The following is a 25,969-nucleotide window of genomic DNA, read 5'->3' on the forward strand; positions in this document are numbered from 1 at the left end:
CCTTTTCAAGATTCTTCTTATATGCCTGGATAACCTTATGTGACATTATGCAGTTATGACCTTATGCTTTTATAGGTTTGCTGTCTTGACACTACGAAGGTCTTACCTATATCAATGTGAAAGTGCTTTCTTTCTCTGTGCTTGCATTTATTCTTTCTATGTTATTTATGTAGTTACTATATATGGTAAAAAAAAAACAAATGTAGCAGTCTATGTTGACTGTATTATTGTGTTTATTGTTTTTCTCTCGATAAATAAAGAATTGATGAAAAAAAAATTCTACTGAGAACTCCTTTTATACTGGTGTATTCATTATGCCAATGAAATTGGGGCTTGTGGTAAATCATATTCTCATAGATAAGGCATAAAATACAGGTTCACCTATGGTTTTCACTGTACATTTAGGGTACATGTAAGCAACCTGTCAAAAAGGGATTCAGCTTAATGGGCCAACATAGTCAATTTGGGACTATGTTCGGTCCATTTACTGAATGCATACAATTATTATGCAAAAAGTGTGGTCTGCTGGACAATTCAGTCCCACAGAATGAGTGTATGACTATGGGCTTGTTCACATCTGCATTAAAGCTCCATTTGCAAAAACGGACACTAGATGGGCCCCACTCAAGGTCAATGGGACCTGTTTTTTTCTGTAGTGAATGGACCCTGTAGCTAAGGGCCTGATCACACTGCCGTTATATTCAGCTAAAAGGAGCTCCATTGCTCAGTCCATTAGAAGGACAGGTGCTGACCCATTCAGCGTCCATTTAGGTCGAAGCACAATGGCAGTGAAAATCTGCGCTGGTGATCTGTTCCAGAGCTGTGGAGCAGAATTAGTTCACGATACAAAAAAAAAATTTATTTGAGCTAAAGAGTCCATTGCATGTTGATTTTCAATGGGGTTTATATGAATAGGATTTTTTGGCTGTATTTTTCCTTCCGTTTAAGTTCTGCTATTTCAACAAATTCTACAAATGGAGATACCTTAGACTCACCGGGGGGGGGGGGGGGATTATTAACCTCAATAAGTCCTCTGTCAGTGCGCCACGGTACATGTTGGCATCTCGTTTGGTCAGGTTGCCAATGTACCCCACACATAAGAAAAAGCCATAATTTCAATAATTCTGGGGGACATTTACATTGCCTTCCTGCCATTTTATTAGCTGAAATTTGGCAAAAAAATTTTGCTCAGTTAGTTTTGCGCAAAAATTTTGTGCAATTTCAAAACTTCACAACTTTGGCAAAAGTAACTGAAATGCAGTGCTTCATTCTTGACTATGCAGTGGACAAGATTTATTAACTGGGTCTGTTTAAACCCTTGGGGACGGAGCCCATTATGACACTAAGGACAGGAGCATTTTTTTCAAATCTGACCTCTATCACTTTAAGCATTAATAACTCTGGGATGCTTTTACTTATAAATTTGATTCCGAGAGTGTTTTTTCGTGACATATTCTACTTTATGTTAGTGGTAAATTTTTGTCCATAATTGCATCATTTCTTGGTGAAAAATTAGAAAATTTTGCATTTTTCTAACCTTGAAGCACTCTGCTTGTAAGAAAAAGGGACATTACATTACATATTGATAAATAAATTAAATAAACTAATAATTTACATATTGATTAACATATACAATATAAAAATACCAAAAAGAACACAATGCGTTATGAGAGTCAAAATACCTTATTAAACAATACTTAAAGCACAAAATTGGGCAAATGAAGCCCATAGACAAGTCAAAAACAAGTAAAAAACAACATCAGAGATGACGATCCAGTGGACAAGACAACACTGGTGGTGACTAGGGTTAATGAAAAACTAATAGGTACAACATGCGGGGATCACAATGATCAACCTGGGCAAGGACACGACTATATCAAAAAACGGTTGAGTATGGCTATAAAAATGAGAATAAAAGGCCTACTTAAATAGGAGGCAGAAGAAAAGCAGCAGTATGATATAAAGTGCGAAATACCAGTGTATAAGCACTGAGCTAGTGCAAAAATGTGCAAATAGATAAATGTAAGCTTATATATAAAGTATCAAATAAGATATCTATACAAAGGGGAGACCTACTGAATTACCAAAGGCAGGCATCACAAACAGTAAACATTATTCTTCCCTTAGTGTGACAGGAGAGTACTTAACCCCTTAAGGACTCAGGGTTTTTCCGTTTTTGCACTTTCGTTTTTTCCTCCTTACCTTTTAAAAATCATAACCCTTTCAATTTTCCACCTAAAAATCCATATTATGGCTTATTTTTTGCGTCGCCAATTCTACTTTGCAGTGACATTAGTCATTTTACCCAAAAATGCACGGCGAAACGGAAAAAAAAATCATTGTGCGACAAAATCGAAAAAAAAACGCCATTTTGTAACTTTTGGGGGCTTCCGTTTCTACGCAGTGCATATTTCGGTAAAAATGACACCTTATCATTATTCTGTAGGTCCATACGGTTAAAATGATACCCTACTTATATAGGTTTGATTTTGTCGCACTTCTGGAAAAAATCATAACTACATGCAGGAAAATTTATACGTTTAAAAATGTCATCTTCTGACCCCTATAACTTTTTTATTTTTCCACGTACAGGGCGGTATGAAGACTAATTTTTTGCGCCGTGATCTGAAGTTTTTACCGGTATGATTTTTGTTTTGATCAGACTTTTTGATCACTTTTTATTCATTTTTTTAATGGTATAAAAAGTGACCAAAATACGCTTTTTTGGACTTTGGAATTTTTTGCGCGTACGCCATTGACCGTGCGGTTTAATTAATTATATATTTTTATAGTTCGGACATTTACGCACGCGGCGATACCACATATGTTTATTTATTTATTTTTTTACACTGTTTTATTTTTTTTATGGGAAAAGGGGGGTGATTCAAACTTTTATTAGGGAAGGGGTTAAATGACCTTTATTAACACTTTTTTTTTACATTTTTTTTTGCAGTGTTATAGGTCCCATAGGGACCTATAACACTGAACACACTGATCTCCTATGCTGATCACTGGCGTGTATTAACACGCCTGTGATCAGCATTATCGGCGCTTGACTGCTCCTGCCTGGATCTCAGGCACGGAGCAGTCATTCGTCGATCGGACACCGGGAGGGCCCTTACCTGCCTCCTCGGTGTCCGATCGACGAATGACTGCTCCGTGCCTGAGATCCAGGCAGGAGCAGTCAAGCGCCGATAATGCTGATCACAGGCGTGTTAATACACGCCAGTGATCAGCATAGGAGATCAGTGTGTTCAGTGTTATAGGTCCCTATGGTCCTGAACAGCCCGACTGAGCAGCCGGGATACTTTCAGTTTCGCTTTAGAAGCGGCGGTCAGCTTTGACCACCGCTTCTAAAGGGTTAATACCGCACATCGCCGCGATCGGCGATGTGTGGTATTAGCCGTGGGTCCTGGCCGTTGATGAGTGCCGGGACCGAAGCGATATGATGCAGGATCGCGGCGCGATCCCGCTTCATATCGCGGGAGCCGGCGCAGGACGTAAATATACGCCCTGCGTCGTTAAGGGGTTAAACAGTAAACAGAGACTCCCATAATAAAGATAATGCTGCATGAAACACAATATACATGCATAAAAAGAACTGTTAGACCATAAGACAACCTGTTGTAACAGACCTTAGTGGACCACCAGACCCAACGTTTCGCTCCTCACTTCAACCGGGGTGTTGGCATCATAAAGTTGACATGTTTCTTCTTTTTGAAGACATTAGAGGGCTTCAAAGTATAGCAGCAATTTTCCAATTTTTCACGAAAATTTCTAAGAGTGAATATGAGGGTCTTTATGTTGGAAATCCCCTATAATGGACCCCATTATGAAAACTGCACCCCTCAAAGTATTCAAAATGACATTCAAAAAGTTCGTCAACCCTTTGGCACAGGAATAGCAGCAAAATGGAGGAGAAAAATCAAAATCTCAATTTTTTACACTAATATGTTGTTGTAGCCCCAAAGGCCCATCCAAAACTTGCAATTTAATTTTCTCTCGAGTAAGGAAATACCTCATATGTGGATGTTAAGTGCTCTGTGGGTGCACTAGAGGGCTTAGAAGGGAAGGAGAGACAATGGCATTTTGGAGAGCGAATTTTGCTGAAATGGTTTTTGGGGGGCATGTCACATTTAGGAAGCCCCCATGATGGCAGAACAGCAGAAAAAAAACAAGAAAAAAAAACACATGGCAAACTATTTTGGAAATAACACTACTCAAGGAAAATAACAAAGGGTAAATTGAGTCTTTATAACCCCCCCCCCCCCCCCAGGTTATTGACAAACTTTCGTTAACCCCTTGGGGACGTTTTTTTTCCCAGTTTTTGCACTTTCGTTTTTTCCTCCTTACCTTTTAAAAATCATAACCCTTTCAATTTTGCACCTAAAAATCCATATGATGGCTTATTATTTTGTCATACTTCTGAAAAAAAAATCATAACTACATGCATGAAAATGTATGCATTTAAAATTGTCATCTTCTGACCCCTATAACTTTTTTATTTTTCCGCGTATGGGTCGGTATGAGGACTCATTTTTTTTACCATTTATGTATTGATCGAACTTTTTGATCACTTTTTATTAATTTTTTCAAGATATAATGAGGGACTTTGGAATTTTTTTGCACGTACGTCATTGACCGTGAGGTTTAATTAACAATATTTTTTTATAATTCTGACGTTTCCGCACGTGGCGATACCACATGTTTATTTTTATTTACAGTTTTTTTTTTTTTTATTGGGAAAAGGGTAGGGTGATTCAAACTTTTATTAGGAAAGGAGTTAAATGATCTTTATTCACTTTTTTTTTTGCATCGGGGGCTATAACACTGTACACACTGATCTTTTACGTTGTTCAATGGTTTCTCATAGGAAACCATTGATCAATGATTCTACCGCTTGACTGCTCATGCCTGGATCTCAGGCACTGAGCAGTCATTCGGCAATCGGACAGCGAGGAGGCAGGTAGGGACCCTTCAGCTGTACTGTAAGTTGTTCGGGATGTTGTGTTTTTACCGTGGCGATCCCGAACAGCTCCCTGAGCTAACCAGCAGTGCTTTACTTTCACTTTAGACACGGCGTTCAACTTTGAAAGCCGCGTCTAAAGGGTTAATAGCGTGCGGCACCGCGATCAATTCCTCGCGCTATTAGCCATGGGTCCTGGGCCCGACCCCCGCGTTATAGACAGGGAGTGGGCTGAGGGCGTATAGGTACGCCCTCCGTCCCCAAGGAGTTAAAGGACGTGAAAATGAAAAATTTGATTTTTAACACTATAATGCTGGTGTTACCCCAAACTTTTCACTTTTACAAGGAGTAATAGGAGAAAATGCCCCCCAAAATTTGTAACCCATTTCTCTCAAGTAAAGAAATACCCCATATGTGGATGTAAAGTGCTCTGTGGGTGCACTAGAGGGCTCAGAAGGGAAGGAGCGACAATGGGCTTTTGGAGAGTGAATTTTGCTGAAATGGTTTTTGGGGGGCATGTCGCCTTTAGGAAGCCTCTATGGTGCCAGAACAGTAAAAAAAAAAAAAAAAAAAAAACACATGGCATACTATTTTGGAAACTACACCCCTCAAGGAACATAACAAGGGGTACAGTTAGCCTTAACACCCCACAGGTAATTGACAAACTTTCGGTAAGGTGGGACATAAAAAAAAAAAAAATAGCTGGGGGACTAAACAGATATACAGAGAACCCCCCCCCCCCCCCTGTTCCCCAGTCACCCACCACACCTCCGATACGTTTCGCCCCGGGGGCTTTGTCCAGGAGTCAGGAGACTCGTGAACCATGGAGTTAGTAATCAGACTCTAACTCAGTGATTCCAACCCGTGTGCCTCCAGCTGCTGCAAAAATACAACTCCCAGCATGTAAGGTCTGTCAGTGCATTCTAGGAGTGGTAGTTATGCAACAGCTGGAGACACACGGGTGGGAATCACTGTTAGGAAACAGACTCTAGCTCAGTGTTTCCCAACCAGTGTGCGTACAGCTGTTTCATAACTGCAACTCCCAGCATGCCCAGACAGCCGAAAGACATGCTAGGAGTTGTAGTTATGCAACAGCTGGGGAAAAACAGTTTGGAGACTGCTAAGTGGTGATCTCCAAACAGACTGCCCAGGCATGCTGGGAGTTGTAGTTCTGCAACATCTGAAGGGCCAGATATTGCAGAACTACACCGCCCAGCATCCCTGACTGTCTGGGCATGCTGGAAATTGTAGTTTCACAACATCTGGAGGGCTACAGTTTGGAGACCACCATATATAGGTCTCCAAACTGTGCCAGTTCAGATGTTGAAAAACTACAACTCCCAGCATGCCCAGACAGTCAGGGCATGCTGGGGGTTGTTGTTTTGCAACATCTGGAGAACCCCAGCTTGGAGACCACTACACAGTGGTTTCTAAACTGTGGCCCTTGAGATGTTACAAAACTACAACCCCCAGCATGCCCAGACAACCTTTGGCTGTCTAGGCATGCTGGGAGTTGTAGTTTTGCAACTTTTAGAAGGCCAGAGTGAAGATCACTTCCCAGCAATCTTCACTGCAGCCTCCTCCACTGCCGCACTTTCAGGCCCGCCTCCTCCTGCCGCTGCCCGATGTCTCTGCCGCTGCTGCTCCTCTGCTCGCCGCACTTGTTCCCCAGCCCCCCGCCACCTGGACTTCAATCGGTGGGCAGAGTGAGGGAAATTAACTTTAACCCTCCCCCCTGCCATTAGTCGGTCAGTCCTGATCAACCAATGGCAGGGGATAGGAAGAGGTGGCACCCCTGCCACCTCACTCCTATCCTTTTAGGATGGTTTAAGCTGTCTCCGAAAGCTCCGGTCACTCTTATTTTCCGGGCGATCGGGTCACCAGTGACTCTATTGGCCTGGAATCGCCGACATGGAATTACCACGGGATGCCTGTAGATAGATATCAGCAGGTGATCGGAAATACGGAGGGTACAGGTCCATCCTTAAGTACCAGGACGTGATGGCGTACCTGTACGCCCTCCGTCCCCAATAGGTTAAAAAGACGCAAACATATTGTGCAAGTGGTCAAAACAAACGCAAATTTATACCAACTCTGTCTTGCCTTAGAAAATGACATCCTATAACGAGTAGTGGGGTGATTTTTTTCATTTGTGCAAAATGTATGTCTTGCACCATTTTGATAAATTTGAGCCACATAAGCAAAAAAACACAGCAAAAAAATACACATTAATACATCTCCCCCTGTGTCTGACAGGATTTTAAGGACGGACCGCGTTCATACTGATACAGGTGAAGAATAATGTGGCAAAAAGTATATATATCACTTCATCTAACTTTCACCATAGTTTCTGACGTAACTGTGACAGAAAACCAGCAGCTGTAAAATTCAGTCACGTTCTATGTTAGCGGTAACGTTCGGACTCTCCGGTGAGGACTGTACCACAGCACCGAGCTCATTTCTGTCACGGTACAACTCGCCCGCTATTAGGAGCGCATCACGTCTTTCTCATGTGACAGAAACTCCTCGACCGAGTCCGCGTCACACAGGCTCCGCCCACACAGGACGGAAGCGGAAGAACAGCAGTGTGTTGTGTGTTGTCTGCCTCCTGTCACTGATCAGTTTCCAATAGGTAGAGAGAAATGGCGGCTCAGCTGCCCCCCATACCTCCCCAGTTCAAGGCCCTGCAGCATCACCTGAGGACAGCGCAGGAACATGACAAGAGGGACCCGGTGGTGGCTTATTACTGTGAGTAACCTGTCCCCATATCACCTGTACTGTGGGGGAGGCCCATAGGAAGCTATCACACCTGACCAGCCATATATATATATATATATATATATATATATATATATATATATATATATATATATATATATATATATACACACACACACACACACACACACACACACACACACACACACACACACACACACACACACATATATATATATATATATATATATATATATATATATATATATATATATATATACACTGGTGTGCTATATGTGCAGCTTTCCTGAGTGTATCCTGTAAGTGAAGGAGCCTTCTGTTAGTCATGTATCAGCTATGTCATAATGTAACTGGGTCATGTTCCCATCCTCACTGACACTATCATCAGAATGGCACTTATGCTCTTTGTACTATACATTCCCACTGCAGTACGTCTCCATTACTCTCTTACAGTATGTTTAATTTGGCTGTATACAAAAACCTGGGCAATTACTCTATGGTGTATGGTAAAAAATATATATGTTTAAATACTTTTTTCTTCTTTTTTTTTGAAAACAAATTCTGTTGTATAATATACAATGGTGTCAGGTTTTAGCAGACTTCAACCTATACTTTTCACGTGTATAAATTGTGAGTGTTAACCAGAGACAAAAACGATGTGTGAACCCCACCTTAAAGCGTCACTGTCATTTGAATAAAGTTTGACATGTTTTCCAGACTGTTTGTACAAGATACTGGTTCCGCTCACCACCTATTAGGGAACATGCATCAGCTGAGCACGGACGTGCCGGTCCCGCCCTCGGCCAAGTACGAAATGTGAACAAAGAAGTCGTCCAGCTCCCAAGCTGCAATAAAAGAAGTATTCTTTATTAATCCAACAGATAGGATTGACACATAGAAGCAGAAGCGTCTGACGCGTTTTGCTCTGTGCGAAACGCGTCAGACGCTTCTGCTTCTATCTGTTGGATCAATAAAGAATACTTATTTTATTGCATCTTGGGAGCTGGACGACTTCTTTGTTCATGTTTTCCAGACGTGTCGAAAGTTTAGATCGCATGGGGGGGTCACCTGACACCCATTGTGATAGTGAGTCACAGTCAGGTGAAGTGCACAGCAGCTCGCACCTCACTCCCCGACTTTCACTCAAATCAACCCTTACGCTGTTTATCCTAATGTTTTCCCAAACATCAGCTGTTGCAAAACTACAACTACCAGCTTGCTTGGAGTTATAGATTTGCTACAGCTGGAGGTACACTGATTGAAAATCTATGGTTTATGGAGTGAAAAGGTTGGATAGAGTGGCCGGCCGGGGAGTGAAGAGCAATGTCATGCACTTTAGGCTAAGTTTTTTTTTTTTTTTTTCTGGCAGTATTTGGAATATTGCCACTGCAGTTTTTGAGTCAAAGCCAGAAGTGTATTCAAAAGGAATAGGACATATAAAGGAAGGACTTATACTTCTCATCCCTTATGGATCCACTTCTGACTTTGGCTCAAAAACTGCAGTGGCAATATTCCAAAAACTGCCGGAAAAAAAACAAGTGGAAACTCAGCCTTACAGGGTTGTAACTAGGGATCAACCGATATCGTTTTTTTAGGGCCGATACCGATAATCGGTGGAGGTTAGGGCTGATAACTTATACCGATATTCCGGTATAAGTTATCGGCTATTTATCCCCCCGCGACAACGCTGCAGATCATTGATTTAAAGCGGGCGCTTTAAATCAATGCACTGCAGTGGCTTTTGCGGTGCTAGAGACCGCCGCCACCCGCTTCTCTCCCCCTGCCTGTCCGGGTGGTCCGTGTCATCCTTCCTTCCTGTAGTGTCCGGCGGTATTCCGGATGGAGGGTGAACCGGTCCGGGCTGTCCTTCTTCTTCGGGGGTCATCTTCTCCACTCCGGGCAGGCTCCGGCCTAGTAACGCAGCATAGACGCCGCTGCGCAGTGACGCCCGTGCGCAGCGACGCACTTGACGTCACGGCGTAGTGGCGTCTATGCAGCGTACTAGGCCGGAGCCTGCCCGGAGTGGAGAAGATGACCCCCGGAGAAGGACAGCCCGGAATGGTTCACCCTCCACCCGGAATGCCGCCGGACACTACAGGAAGGATGGATGGATGGACCACCCCCATTACGGGTAAGTTTATTTTTTTTATTGACTCGGAGGGTGAGGGAGGGGCCTGACTGGTATAGCGGTATGGGCAAAAATCCATACCGGTATACCGCCCAGCACTACGATGGGGGGTGCGACGCTGTGCGGCGGGTCAGGGGGGGTCTTTGGCGGTACGGAGGGCGGGGCATTATCGGCTTATCGGCAAGGTAATTGCCGATACCGATAATGCCCAAAATCGTGATTATCGGCCGATAATATTGGCCATACCGATAATCGGTCGATCCCTAGTTGTAACGCTCAATCGCAGTGGCTGTCAGCAGGGATGTGGAATTCCTATCGCCCGATGCCCGGGACATGCAGTTCCGGGCGCCAGGCAGGTGAATTTTTCCGGCCATTAGTCCGGCTTCGGGCAAGCAGGGCCGGACCTGCCAAGCGCTGCGGCGCTCAGCGGTCTGTATGGAGGGGGAGATGAGGCGGCGCGGCTTCTTTCTCCCCGTGCAGACCTGCGTCCTCTGCCTAATTTTTATTGGGGGAGCAGTAAATTTACATTTTTTTTCTTTACTTTTTTTTAGACAGCAGGACCCCCCCCCCCCCGCTTTAGACAGCAGGACCCCCCCCCCCGCTTTAGACAGCAGGACCCCCCCCCCCCCGCTTTAGACAGCAGGACCCCCCCCCCCCCCCCCCCCCGCTTTAGACAGCAGGACCCCCCCCCCCCCCCGCTTTAGAAAGCAGGACCCCCCCTCCCCCGCTTTAGACAGCAGGCCCCCCCTTTAGACAGCAGGCCCCCCCCCCTTTAGACAGCTCACCTGCAGATGTCCTCTGTTGGGGGCGGCCGCTCAGCTGCACAGTTCTCCCGTCCACCGGGCGCAGGGGAGGAGGTGGAGTGACGTGTATGTCACATGGTCCTCCATAGAACAACGTGATGCGGACGGGGAGAACGGGGCAGCGGAGGGGCAGCACCCGACAGACGACAGCTGTAGGTGAGCTGTCTACAAGGGTGGGGGCTGCAGTCTAAAGGGGGGGCCCTGCTGCCGCCGCCCGACATGTCCCCCACTGCTGCCTTGCTCCTAGCGCACCGCCGGGACATGTCTATTCTGCTGCTCATCTCTGTACCCGACGGAGATGAGCAGCAGAGAATAAACATGCCCCGGCGGTGCGCTGATTGCACTAGGAGCAGGGCAGCGGCGGAGACATGTCGGCTTCATTCATTCATTCACTGCCGCCACTGACGGCAGACAACGAATCGGGCGATTATTCGATGACGGGATTCGTCGACAACGAATCCCGTTATCGATTTTATTCAATTACATTGATTAATCGTTGCAGCCCTAGAGGCCAAGAGAGTGTTGGTTAATGTCAATCTATAGAAGTGTTATGAAAAAACAGTAAATGGGCATAATAATGCAGTATGTACAGTCCCATCCAGCAAATACCAGCACTATTATATTGTAGGGACCCCTCCACAGGACCAGTCTTAGGATCTTCTCATATAACGTTTTTTTTTTGGTGTCTAGTGAGGGTATATATTAAGAACTCCCTGATGAATACCTATGCCATATAACTATAACGGCTGTCACTTTGTGCCATCCGTCATACAAAGTAGGGATTGACCGATTATCGGTTTGACCAATATTATCGGCCGATAATCATGATTTTGAGCATTATCGGTATCGGCAATTACCTTGCCGATAATGCCCCGCCCCCCCCGACCCGCCACACCGCACCGCGACCTAACCTCCACCGATTATCGGTATCGGCCCTAAAAAAACGATATTGGTCGATCCCTAATACAAAGACTCCCATTTTTAACCTCCTGAGGACACAGAACATACGTTTACATATATGCCCAGACTATGAAGTGAGCACAGGAACTAATAACAGACAGGGACCCTCTAGTATTGGTGGACATCACGCTGATGCCCACTAATAACCCTTCAGATTCTGTGATCAGTACTGATCACTGCATTTGAAGTATAAGGGGGTGGGGGAGTACAGAGACTCATCAGACCATCCAGGGCACAATTGCAGTTCCAATGAGTCATGATGGCGTCTTCTCACCTACCTCTAGGGCTGGTCCGGCAATTCTCTTCTGTGGTCTGCCTTCTGATGGACCATAGAAGTAGATCACAGATTAATGGGGTATTCTGGGTTTATACAGCTTAACCCCTATCCAAAGTATAGGGGAGAAGATGTATGATCGGAGGAGTCCCGGACCTGGGGACCCCCGCAATCTCCGTGCAGCCCCCGACATTCTGTGCCAGGTGCTGCCTCCGAGATGGGGACGTGACGTCACGCCACGCCCCCATCATTCATGTCTAAGATGTATAAACCCGGTATACCCCTTTAAACTGATAGTGTTATGCCAATGGATAGCAATGAACAGTATTAGCAATCAAAAGCCCCCTAATGAGACTTAAAAAAATAAGTTTTAATAAAAGTGTATAAGCCCCTCCCCCAATAAAACATTATGTAAAAATATTAAATCAACATCCTTAGTATCGCCATGTGCAGGAATGTCCGAACTATTAAAATACCGTACCGAACAGGGCCAATAAATACCAAAGTCCAAAATTGCAGATTTTTGGTTACATTATATCCCAGAAAAAAGGAATAAGGAATAAAAAGTGGGCAATTTTAAACATACGTCTTTTGTTAAAAAAGTACCGGTAAGTTATTTTTTTTTTTTGTTTTTTTTTGTTTTTTTTTTTTGAAAGCAGTACAATAATAGAAAAGCATGTAACCATGGGTATCGTTTTAATAGACTGACAGAATAAAGAAAATGTGTCAGTTGTACCCTAAAGTGTACTCACCTTCTAAAAATCATAACTCTTTCAATTTTCCACCTACAGACCCATATGAGGGCTTTTTATTTGCGCCACCAATTTTACTTTGTAAGGACATCAATCATTTCACCAGAAAATCTATGGCAAAACGAAAAAAGAAATATTTGTGGGGCAAAATAGAATAAAAAAAAACACCATTTTGTAACTTTTGGGGTGTTCCGATTTTACGCAGTGCACTTTTCTGTAAAAATTACCTTATCTTTATTCTGTAGGTCCATAGGGTTACAAGGATACCTAATTTATATAGGTTTTATTTTATTTTACTACTTAAAAAAAAATTATAACTACATGAACCAAAATTAGAATGTTTAAAATTGTCATCTTCTGACCCCTATAACTATATTTTTCCACATACAGGGATGTATGAGGGCTCTTTTTTTGCACGGTGATCTGAAGTTTTTATCAGTACCTTTTTTTTTTTTGATGGGACTTTTTGATCGCGTTTTATGCATTTTTTGTGTACAAAGTGACCAAAAATATGCAACTTTGGAATTATTTTTACTTGTACGCCATTGACCGTGCGGTTTAATTAACATTATATTTTTATAGTTCGAACATTTACGCATATACGTACGGCGATACCACATATGTTTATATTTTTATGAAATTTTTTTTTATGGGAAAAGGGGGTTGATTCAAACTTTTATTATGAAAAGGGTTAAATCACATTTAACTTTTTTTTATTTTTCCACCCTTTTTTCACTTTTTTTAAACATATTTATAGCCCCCATAGGGGACTATAACATGCAATCTTCTGATTGCATATACTGATCAATGCTATGCCATAGCATATCATTGATCAGTGTTATTGGCGCTCCATTGCTCCAGCCTGGATCTCGGGCATGGAGCAATCGAGCGACGATCGGACACCGAGGAGGATGGTAGGGAACCTTCTTGCGTATCCTCAGCTGATCGGGACACCGCGGTTTTACCGAAGTGATCCCGATCAGTTCGACAGATTATTAATTATTAATGTCGGCTACATTTTTAGGTCCCTCTGTCGAGTACATATTTTTCCACCCTACTGCAGCCTTCTTTTTTTATTTATAAATTTTTTGTTGGTATCCAATAAATTTAGAAAAGAATGCCAAAAATGCATTTTTCACTCAAAGGCAAAAACGGCAGAAAAAAAAAGCCAGAAAAACTGCCAAAACGTAGAAAAAAGCTGTTGCAGTTTTTCTGGCGTTTTTTGCATTTTTTTTTTTGTCTAAATCTAGAATCCACAACCAGCAATGTTATTACTCTCCAAAAATGCATCCAGGCCCCTTTTGAACCCTTTCACCGAGTTCACCATGACCACCTCCGGATTAGAGTTCCACAGTCTCACTGCTCTTACCTTAACCCCTTAAGGACCAGGCCATTTTACACCTTAGGACCAGAGCGTTTTTTTGCACATCTGACCACTGTCACTTTAAACATTAATAACTCTGGAATGCTTTTAGTTATCATTCTGATTCCGAGATTGTTTTTTCATGACATATTCTACTTTAACATAGTGGTAAAATTTTGTGGTAATTTTGCATTTTTCTAACTTTGAAGCTCTCTGCTTGTAAGGAAAATGGATATTCAAAATAAATTTTTTTTGATTCACATTTCCAATATGTCTACTTTATGTTTGAATCATAAAATTGACAAGTTTTTACTTTTGGAAGACACCAGAGGGCTTCAAAGTTCAGCAGCAATTTTCCAATTTTTCACAACATTTTCAAACTCACTATTTTTCAGGGACCAGTTCAGGTTTGAAGTGGATTTGAAGGGTCTTTATATTAGAAATACCCCACAAATGACCGCATTATAAAAACTGCACCCCCCAAAGTATTCAAAATGACATTTAGTAAGTGTTTTAACCCTTTAGGTGTATCACAGGAATAGCAGCAAAGTGAAGGAGAAAATTCACAATCTTAATTTTTTACACTCGCATGTTCTTGTAAACCCAATTTTTTAATTACAAGGGGTAAAAGGAGAAAATGTATACTTATATTTGTAGCCCAATTTCTCTCGAGTAAGGACATACCTCATATGTCTATGTAAATTGTTCAACGGGCGTAGTAAAGGGCTCAGAAGCGAAGGAGCGACAAGGGGATTTTGGAGAGTACTTTTTTCAGAAATGGTTTTTGGGGGGCATGTTGCATTTAGGAAGCCCCTATGGTGCCAGAAAAGCAAAAAAAAAAAAAAAAAAACAAAAAAAAAACACATGGCATACCATTTTGGAAACTAGACCCCTTGAGGAACGTAACAAGGAATAAAGTGAGCCTTAATACCCCACAGGGGTTTCACGACTTTTGCATATGTAAAAAAAAAAAAAAATGTTTTCACTAAAATGTGTGTTTCCCCCCCAAATTTCACATTTTTGCAAGGGTTAATAGCAGAAAATACCCCCCAACATTTGTAACCCCATCTCTTCTGAGTATGGAGGTACCCCATAAGTGGACCTGTAGTGCATTACGGGCGAACTACAATGCTCAGAAGAGGAGGAGCACCATTGAGCTTTTGGAAAGAGAATTCGTTTGGAATGGTAGTCAGGGGCCATGTGCATTTACAAAGCCCCCCGTGGTGCCAGAACAGTGGACCCCCCCACATGTGACCCTATTTTGGAAACTACACCCCTCACAGAATTTAATAATTGGTGCAGTGAGCATTTACACCCCACTGGTGTTTGACAGATCTTTGGAACAGTGGGCTGTGCAAATGGAAAATAAAATTTTTCATTTTCACGGATCACTGTTCCAAAAATCTGTCAGCCACCTGTGGGGCGTAAATGCTCACTGTACCCCTTATTACATTACATGAGGGGTGTAGTTTCCAAAATGGGTTCACATGTGGGGGGGGGGGGTCCATTGTTCTGATACCATGGGGGCTTTGTAAACACAAGTGGCCTTCAATTCCGGACAAATTTTCTCTTCAAAATCCCAATGGTGCTCCCTCTCTTCTAAACATTGTAGTGCACCAGCAGAGCACTTTACATCCACATATGGGGTATGTTCTTACTCAGAAGAAATGGGGTTACAAATTTTGGGGGGCTTTTTTTTTTTTATTTTCCCTTGGGAAAATGAAAAATTTAGGATGACACCAGCATTTTAGTGAAAAAATTAGTGATTTGCACAGGGGTGGCTGATTTTACAGCGGTTCTGAAATAAACGCCAAAAAATAAATACCCACATGTGACCCCATTTTGGAAACTACACCCCTCATGGAACGTAACAAGGGGTATAGTGAACTTTAACACCCACAGGTGTTTCACGAATTTTCATTAGAGTTGGATGGGAAAATAAAAAATAAATAAAAAGAATTTCACTAAAATGCTGGTGTTACCCAAAATGTTTCATTTTTAAGGGAAAGTAGGAAAAAAGCCCCCAAAAATTTGTAACCCCATTTCTTCTGAGTAAGAACATACCCCATATGTGGATGTTAAGTGCTCTGCTGGTGCACTACAATGTTTAGAAGAGAGGGAGCGCCATTGGGATTTTGAAGAGAAAATTTGTCCGGAATTGAAGGCCACGTGTGTTTACAAAGCCCCCATAGTGCCAGAACAATGGACCCCTCCCACATGTGACCCCATTTTGGAAACTACACCCCTCAGGTAATTTAATGAGGGGTACAGTGAGCATTTACGCCCCACAGATGTCTGACAGATTTTTGGAACAGTGGTCCGTGAAAATGAAAAATGTAATTTGCTCAGCCCACTGTTCCAAAGACCTGTCAAACGCCAGTGGGGTGTAAATGCTCACAGCACCCCTTATTAAATTCTGTGAGGGGTGTAGTTTCCAAAATGGGGTCACATGTGGGGGGGTCCACTGTTCTGGCACCATGGGGGGCTTTGTAAACGCACATGGCCCCCGACTTCTATTCCAACCAAATTCACTCTCCAAAAGCCCAATGGCGCCCCTTCTCTTCTGAGCATTGTAGTGCGGCAGCAGAGCACTTGATGTCCACACATGGGGGATTTCCATACTCAGAAGAAATGGGGTTACACATTTTGGGGGGCATGTTCTCCTATTACGCCTTGTAAAATTTAGGGGGAAAACTAGCATTTTAGTGAAATAAATAAAATAATTTACACATCCAACTTTAATGAAAAGTCGTCAAACACTTGTGGGGTGTTAAAGCTCACTGTTCCCCTTCTTATGTTCCTTGAAGGGTGTAGTTTCCAAAATAGTATGACGTGTTTTTTTTTTTTGCTGTTCTGGCACCATAGGGGCTTCCTAAATGTGACATGCCCCCCGAAAACCATTTCAGAAAAACTCCCTCTCCAAAATCCCATTGTCTCTCCTCTTTTGGGCCCTCTAGTGCACCCACAGAGCACTTGACATACACATATGAGGTATTTCCTTACTCGAAAGAAATTGGGTTACAAATTTTAGGAAGATTTCTCTCCTTTTTCCCCTTGTAAAAATTCAACAACAGGGTCTACAAGAACATGCGAGTGTACAAAATGAAGATTTTGTATTTTCTCCTTCATGTGCTACTATTCCTGTAAAATACCTGAAGGGTTAAAACACTTACTGAATGTCATTTTGGATACTTTAATTGGTGCAGTTTTTATAATGGGGTCAATTGTGGGGTATTTCTAATATGAAGGCCCTTTAAATCCACTTCAAAACTGAACTGGTCCCTGAACAATTCCGATTTAGAAAATTTTGTGAAAAATTGGAAAATTGCTGCTGAACTTTGAAGCCCTCTAATGTCTTCCAAAAGTAAAAACATGTCAACTTTATGATGAAAATATAAAGTAGACGTATTGGATATTAGGGGGTGTGAATCGGCAAGAATTTGGCGATACGATACTTATCGCGATACACGTATGACGATACCATACATCGTGATAGATCCTGATTCTGTGTCAAAAACAATATTTTGCGATTTTTACTTACGCAGTGATACCAAATATGTTTATTTTTATTATGTTTATATTTTTTGACAGAGCCACGGGACAGCAGGAAGCAGATCTATAGGGGATCACCTGCCCGCGGTCGCGCTGCAGGGGGCGATCCACCCCACTAGCCCACCAGGGAGCATTCACAGGTCCCTTTAGATGCCGCTGTCAGCTTTGACAGGGGCGATCTAAAAGGTTAATAGCCAGCTGCCGCGATTGCCGCGTGCTGGCTATTAGTGGCGGCCCCCGGCTACTGAAAACAGCCGGGGGCTGCAGACTATAGCGTGGGCAGGAGTCCTGAGCCCGCTCCATACAGACTGCTGAGCGCCGCATGCTGGCTATTAGCGGCGGCCCCTGGCTACTGAAATCAGCTGGGGGCCGCAGAGTACAGAGCGGGCACAAGTCGGGAGCCCGCTCCATACACCCAGAGCGCCGCCGCGCTTGTCCCGGGCATCGGGAGATATGAATTCCACATCCCTAAAAGATCGATTCAAAAATATTTTGAATCGATGCGGTATCGCCAAATGAAAAATCGCGATAATCGATTTTTTTTCTTACTCCCCTATTGGATATGTGAATCAATATATAATTTATTTGGGATGTCCATTTTCCTTATAAGCAGAGAGTTTAAAAAAAAAAAAATGCAACATTTTCAAATTTTTCATCAAATTTTGGCATTTTTCACCAAGAAATGATGCAAGTATCGACGAAAATTTACCACTAACATGAAGTAGAATATGTCACGAAAAAACAATCTTGGAATCAGAATGAAAAGTAAAAGCATCCCAGAGTTATTAATGCTTAAAGTGACAGTGGTCAGATTTGCAAAAAAGGGCTTCGTCCTTAAGGTGAAAATGGTCTGGGTCCTTAAGGGGTTAACCCACTGAGGACATCGGGCATACAGATACGCCCTTGCCACCTGGGCCTTAAAGGGGTTCTCCGGTTCTTGGTCACGCCTCTGCCCCTGTGTAACGTCACGCTCCTCAATGCAAGCCTAAGGGAGGGGGCGTGATAGCTGTCACGCCCCCTCCCAAAGACTTGCATTGAGGGGTGGAGCGTGACGTCACACGGGGTGGAGGCGTGACGTCACACGCTGTCTGCCCTGTGGTCGCCGGTAATCAGACCCAGAGTGAACACGCTCCGGGGACTGATTATAAACGGGGTGCCGCATGCAAGATCACGGGGGTCCCCAGCGGCGGGACTCCCGCGATCAGGCATCTTATCCCCTATTCTTTGCATAGGGCAGTGTTTCCCAACCCAGTCCTCAAGGCACACCAACATTCCGGGTTTTTTCAGTTACTCCATTGGAATAGAACAGGGAAAAATTTAAATCCTGGACTGTTGGTGTGCTTTGAGGACTGGGTTAGGAAACACTGGCATAGGGGATAAGACGTCTAAGCTCCGAAGAACCCCTTTAATGCACCAGGGAGTACCTGTACGCTATGGAGCATTAAGTAACTTTTAAGCAAGCATAGAAGCTACTATCAGTAGCCAGACACTCAATGATAATGACAGGCAGCGCCAATCTCGCCACTGCCTGTCATTAAAGGGGTCAACCACTATAAGGTTATTTTTATTACTTACCTGTCAGACAATTATGGACATTCTTAGGAAGGATCCATGCTTGTCTTGGGCTAAATGGCTGTGTTGTGTGTCCACTATAAGCTGCTGTTCCCTCCCTCAAACTACAAGTCCCAGGATCCTTTCTCTTTCTTTAAAAAAAAAATAAAAAAATAATTTTAATAAAAGTTTTACCCATTAACCCCTTCCATATTACAAGTTCAAATCATCCCCTTTTCCTATATAAAAACATGTAAACATAATACAAATAAATATATTTGGTATCGCTGTGTGCGCAATTGTACGAAATATTAAAATATAACATTATGTATCCCGTACGGAAAATGACGTAAATGCAAAAATAAAATGCCAAACCACAGAATTGCAATTTTTATAATATCTCAGAAAAGATGTTAAAAGTGATTTAAAAGTCAGATCAATACCAAAATGGTACCAATACATAAAACAGAATATGGCACAAAAAAAAATTTGCCCTCATACAGCCTCGTATGCAAAAAAAATACAGGGGTTAGAAAATGGCAATAAATAAAAAATCTGAAAAAGTTCAGTTTTTTTTTTTTTTTTTAAATTAGTAAAACATGACGGAAACTATGCAAATCTGGTATTGCTGTAATCAGGTGACCTAAAGTATCATAATATGTTAGCTCAACCAGGTAAATGGCGTAGAAAAGAAAACCACCAAATTTGCAAAATTGTCTTTTACGATTTCAATTTCACTTTACCAATATTTTTTTGTTTTGGAGAATATGTTCTGGAAAAACTAAAAGGTATCGTTATAATAGGTAGTTATGACTATTATAGGGCAAGGAGGAAAAAACGAGAATGTAAAAGCGAAAATTGCCCAGGACAAGTGGATCGTCATGAGGGACAAGTAGATTTTGCTCCATTTTAGTCCCATGGAAAAGTAGTTTTTTTAAATTAAATTTCCACACCCCTTGATGCTGTTCCATGATGTGGGTTGTAGTAGTGCTGGGTGGTATACCTGTTCATACCGAATACCGAAATTTTTGTCCTGCACGATATGAATTTTTCCCATACCAAAATACCGGTTGGCCCCCTCCCCCTTGGGAATGAATGAATTATCCGCCCAGCGCTGCGCTGTCCCCATCGGGGAACTAATCTCATGTCACCCGCATGCGCTGCCCTCCTCGTCCTCCTGTTTGTTGCGGGCCGCCGGCGGTGGAACTCTGTACTGTACGCTGTATCCCTATGCCCAGGCTGCAAAAGGTAAACAAAATAACCTTTAACTCTCCTTCGGTACTGGCCTCACCTGCTTCGTGGGGACGGGAACGTCGGACAGCCGTCGGCCTACACCGGCCACAGCGATGTTCCGCCTCGGTCGGTGATAGGTTGAGCGCACTGTCATGTAAGAAGCCGGCCCCTCCCCCGCCGCTTGTGGATGCTCTACACTTATGGAGCCTCAGCCTGCCATGGAGGACTCCATACTACTGCCGCCGGTAGGACAGTTTCCTGCAGTTTAATGCGCCCTGCCCCTATTACTGCCACATTGCTTATTGACACACACATGGGGGTATGTGCAGAGCATTGCACCCTAGTGTCATCTACAGATACTAGGATGCAATGCACTGCACATACCATGTGTATAGCAGTGTGCATGTAGTACACACTTACACTACTATACACATGGGGGTATGTGCAGAGCATTGCACCCTTGTGTGTGTACTACAGACACAAGGGTGCAACGCTCGGCATATACCCCTATGTCTATATCGGTAAGCAGTGCACACCGCTTTACCATTGGGGGTTTGTGCAGAGCATTCCACCCTTGTGTCTGTAGTACAGACACAAGGGTGCAATGCTCTGCACATACCCCCATGGTTAAAACAGTGTGTATGTTGTACATATACACTGGTATACACATGGGGGGTGCAGTCCGCAAATACCCCCATGTGTATAGGAGTGCTATAGAAAATGTGTAAAGTAAAAACAAATTAAATGTAAATAAACCGCCCCCCCAATAAAAATTTGCTCCACCTTTTCCTATTGCTATACAAAAATTGTAAAAAAATAAATACATTTTTTACATATCTGATACTGCCACATGGCTAATTGTCTGAACTATTAAAATTAAATGTTAGTAAATCATTAACATTTTATTTTACTAGTTCAGACAGTTACCCATGCAGTAGTATCAAATTTACGCTGTAAAAAAACTGCTATTGTTTGGTCACATGACATGCTAGAATACTTTTAATATGGCCATTGTACATAATGCTTCAAGTAGAATCAGCTGGACCCCTTATTTTACCATTTTGACGTTTTTTCCGATTGATCGATAAAATAATCGACAACTAAACGATTATTAAAATAATTATCTGCAGCACTAATATTCACCAATATTCTATATTGATACCCAGTTCTTTATCTTTTATTAATACAGCTTTGAAATGAATATCCCTCATGTTTGGCTGTTTCCTGTATATGATTTTAGTTACTTAAATGTTATGTCATGGGTTTTCTTGTGTGTAGCTTGGCATTTGGTGACAAAAGATGTTATCAGTATTAGTAGGGTAATGCTTTCTTAGTAGGGAGTGTCTTGCATACCATTATTGTTACATCATTGGTGACATATGTGTCACAAGGGAGTGAGGTCAGCAAATTTCCTGTATTACATGCTTTATTTAATGTTAGTTATGGAAGCGCAGTTTCTGTTGACTTATATTACATGTGAAAAACATATCATGTGTGTTCAGTGTTACACAAATGAATTACATTTCCATTGTGTTCTGGTAGGAGAATCTCTGTGGCATCATAATAGTTTAGCAGCCTAGAGGCACTGGTGAAAAGAGTCTAACGTTTCATTGTATCTCTTGTTTGGTTAGATTGAGGGATTTTGGGGTTAATTTCCTGCTGCCTGTAGTAATGCCCAACATTTTCTACACATTGTAATGACTATGATCAGTGGCTGTCCGAAGTGGGGCTCACAATCTAATTTCTATGCAATAGTACATTTTAGATGAGTACTAAAATATTTCCCTGACATAGCTGCATATAGTACATACTACTGCTATACTAATGTCACATCTCTAGAAGACAGTAAACTAGAGGAATAGTCAGAAATCTGCCAACTGAAATTTGATGTGGATAAGTTTAAGATAATGCATAAAACCCAAGGGTGGAATATGGAATATTTGGTACAGTCTTAGGCTGTGTTCACATCATGTTTTAGGTAATACGGGAGCGCATAGGCTGGCAGGATCTAAAACTGGGCGCTCCTGTATCCCTGCTGTATGTGGCCCGTATGGAATGTTTTTCATTGAGCCGATTGGAGTGACTCGCTGACTCCAGCCAAACGCGAACTCCGATCAGCTCATTTTTGCCCTGTATGTGGTTTTCCCACCGGACCTAAAACCGTAGTCTAAAACGTGATGTGAACCCAGCCTTAAAGGGATTTAGGGATCATTCTTTCAAAAGGCCTAAAGGTTGGCAGACAATGGGGGAAATATATGAAAACCTGTCCAGAGGGAAAGTTGCTGAGTTGCCCATAGCAACCAATCAGATCGCTTATTTCATTTTTAAGAGGCCTTTCCAAAAAATGAAAGAAACTATTTGATTGGTTGCTATGGGCAACTCAGGAACTTTTCCTCTGGACGGGTTCTGATAAATTTCCCCCAGTGTCTAGAAGGATCTAGATACTTTGGAGAGAGTTCAGAGAAGAGCTACTAAACTAGTACTTGGACTACAGGATAAAACTTACCAGGAAAGGTTAAAGGATATTAAAGGGGTTCTCCGCTGCCCTGCCTTCCGGAGCTCCGCTTGCAGTGTCAGGAAGTTTATTACTCCGAACGCTGTGTGCGGGCTTCCGTGTTCGAGGCCGCCCCCCTCGTGATGTCACGCTCTCCCCTCGTGACGTCACGCCCGCCCCCTCAACGAAAGTCTATGGGAAGGGGGCGTGACAGCGGTCGCTGGGCGGGGATCGGACCGGGATGCCTACTGAAATCATTCAGCATGCATCCTGGCACATTGCCGAGGAGGGTCGTGAAACCCCCCTTATATCGGCGATCGCCGGTAAATAGAAACCAGCAATTCTGGGTCATTTAGGTCACACGTGACCCAGAAAAGGAGAGTGACCAGTGGTGTAAAATACACCAACAATCACTCTTCCTACTGTACTGGCAGGTGGCAGTGTTGCCACCCCCAGGACAGCTGTGATTGGGTGGTCGTAGTGACCGCACCAATCACGGCAGTATGGGGAGGACGGTGAAGGAGCATGTTGCTCCGTTCTGCCCACCACACTTCTGCGAGCTGGTGAGCAGGACATAGCCCCGTGCTGCCATCTTCTCCCTCCAGAAGAAAAAAAGTGCTTTTCAATGCCATTTCGGTGCCATCCGGCACTTTAAGCAATTAGGGACAGTTTTGGGTTAGGCAGGGAGAGTTTTTAGGTGGTTAAAAAAAAGAGATATCACATTTTTTTTGCGGCCTACCGTTACTATAGGTGTCTGCGGGTCCGTAGCACCTTTTTTTTTTTTTTTGCTAATCATGTGGCTGGGCCCTCTTTCGTATAAAAAGTGGCCTGCCACCGTTAGCTAAATTCCACCAACCGCTGATGAGTCCCGTAGTACTGATCAGCGTTTTTTTTTGTGGTTCAGGCACTTTTTCAGGGATTAAAGCGTCTTTTATATTATATTTTATTTTTGCACCTATAGGCGGTCCGTGCCATCAGCAGTAGGCCTGTGCTCTGTGGACGGACTGTACCTGTGTGCGGCCTGCCCCACCGCTGTCAGTGATCACTGTTTTTTGGGGTTCAGGCAGGTGCTTTTTTGGGGGGGGGGGGGGGGTTCGTTTTTTATAAATTTTATTTAAAATTTTTTTTTGTGTGGGTCTGTGTACGTGCCACCAGCCACTGTTCTGGGCTGAGTAGCAGGACCTCCCCACTTCTGCGCCCCCTTCCGCCACCAAGTGCTAATCAGTCTGCACACCACTGATTAGGTAAACGCTTTTTTTTTGGCTGAGGGCTTTTTGAGGTAGACGGTTTCTTTTTCTTTTTTTTCTTTTTCTTTTATATTTTTATATTTTTTCTGTTAGGTGGTGGGTTAGGGCGGGTTAGGGTAGGGCAGGAAGTAAAAGCACACACCACAGGATCCACATACACCAATAAAGTTTTCCCACCACACATACATACACTTCACCCCCCATTAGAGTAGGGAAATGGCCCGCAGAGCGTTTTTACTTGCCTCTGACTCTGGATGCGCCACAGAGGAGAAGGAAGACCCCACCTTCCTGATTTCCTCGTCCTCATCATCTTCTGATGATGAGCCACCAAGGTGGCGGAGTTGCCTCCATGTGAGGCCGCAAACCTTCTCTGCTCCTGACCCTGTGCCCCATGCTAGTATGAGTCCCCCTGGCGCTCATACTAGTCAAACCACCCCAGCCATGTTTACTGGTGCCAACGGACCATGAGCCCGTGATTCCTGAGTTTGTTGGCGACTCAGGAATCAAGACTGACATCGTTGGGTTCACTGAAATGGACTGTTTTAGTTTTTTTCAGTGACGACTTTGTCAATCTGATGGTTGCACAGACGAACCTGTACGCCCAACAGTTCATTGCTGCAAACCCGGGCTCATTTTTAGCTAGACCCAATGGATGGTACGCAGTTATTGTAGCTGAAAGTGTCAGGCAGTACTGGAACGGGGACATCCTCTATCAGACCTTGCTCTACAGAATGGCCATGACATGTCCCCGGGTCGAGGCCAATCGGAAATGTTTGCATTATGCTGATAATGTGGCATGTCCATCCGCCCCCCCCCCCCCCCAGCTGCGGGTGTATGTATGATGTGTGCATATGTATGGTGTGATGTGTGTATGTAATGTATGATGTGGGGGGGGGGGCAGCGGCAGGTGTATGTACGATGTGTGATGTGTGTTTATGATGTCTGTGTATGTGTGATGTGTGTATGTAATGTATGATGTGTGCATATGTATGGTGTGATGTGTGTATTGATGTGTGTATGATGTAGGGGGGGCAGCGGCAGGTGTATGTATGATGTGTGTGTATGTATGGTGTGAGTGTATGTGTATGATGTGTGTATGATGTCTGTCATGTGTGTATGTAATGTATGATGTAGGGGGGCAGCGGTGGGTGTATGTATGATGTGTGCATATGTATTGTGTGAGGTGTGTATGTGTATGATGTCTGTGTATGTGTGATGTGTGTATGATGTCTGTCGTGTGTATGTAATGTATGATGTAGGGGGGCAGCGGCAGGTGTATGTATGATGTGTGTGTATATGTATGGTGTGATGTGTATATATGATTGGTGTATGTGTGATGTGTGCTCACATGGCCCCCGACTTCAATTCCAACAAACTTTTCACTCCAAAAGCCCAATGGCACTCCTTCTTCTATTCTGAGCATTGCAGTGCACCCGCAGAGCACTTTACATCCACATATGGGGTAATTTCTTTCTCTGTTCCTAATCTCCACTTCACCCCTATACACCAGGGGGTGTACTGTTTGTAATAGGCTCACATGTGGGTGTTCCTTTCTTGTGTTTTCCTCTGAATGTATGTAACTGTCAGGTCCGTAATAACATCGGCCTCAAATGCGAAGAATTCCTCATGAGCTCTGTTGTATTTCCAGGTGACAATTCGGAGTCACATGTTGTTCCCAGAAAGATGACGCAGAGCATAGGTTGAAAATTGCAGGCGAAATTGCACTGCAAATTTTGGGAGCCTTTTCCCCTATTACCCCATGTGAAAATGAAAGATTCGGGGAAACACTATCATTTTAGTGTTAAAAATCAAATTTTTCACTTTTTTTGGACCACTGTTCAAAAAAATCTGTGAAGTAGAAGTACTCACTGTAACCCTTGTTACGTTCCTGGAGGGGTGTAGTTTCC

General features: G+C 43.2%; 1 protein-coding gene and 1 long non-coding RNA gene across 6 annotated transcripts in view; one reads left to right on the forward strand and one right to left on the reverse strand.

Moving 5' to 3' along the window:
- The window catches only part of LOC130362562 (uncharacterized), a 79,757-nt gene extending 72,295 nt beyond the window's left edge, over positions 1-7,462 (reverse strand). Inside the window, exon 1 of one of the 3 annotated variants that reach the window (XR_008891460.1) lies at positions 7,327-7,462. This is a non-coding gene — a long non-coding RNA (uncharacterized LOC130362562). Of the gene's footprint in view, positions 1-7,302 lie in introns of all 3 variants that reach the window. The other 2 variants (XR_008891461.1, XR_008891462.1) reach the window with 2 other exon arrangements.
- Positions 7,430-25,969, forward strand: part of VTA1 (vesicle trafficking 1) — a 270,718-nt gene continuing 252,178 nt past the window's right edge. For 2 of the 3 annotated variants that reach the window (XM_056567241.1, XM_056567242.1), the window contains exon 1: positions 7,430-7,714. In XM_056567241.1, the coding sequence (XP_056423216.1) occupies positions 7,609-7,714 (106 nt within the window). In that variant the 5' untranslated portion in view covers positions 7,430-7,608. The remainder of the gene's footprint in view (positions 7,715-25,969) is intronic. The other variant, XM_056567244.1, reaches the window with a different exon arrangement.

The sequence above is a fragment of the Hyla sarda genome, chromosome 3 (assembly GCF_029499605.1).
Source record: "Hyla sarda isolate aHylSar1 chromosome 3, aHylSar1.hap1, whole genome shotgun sequence".
NCBI lineage: Eukaryota > Metazoa > Chordata > Amphibia > Anura > Hylidae > Hyla > Hyla sarda.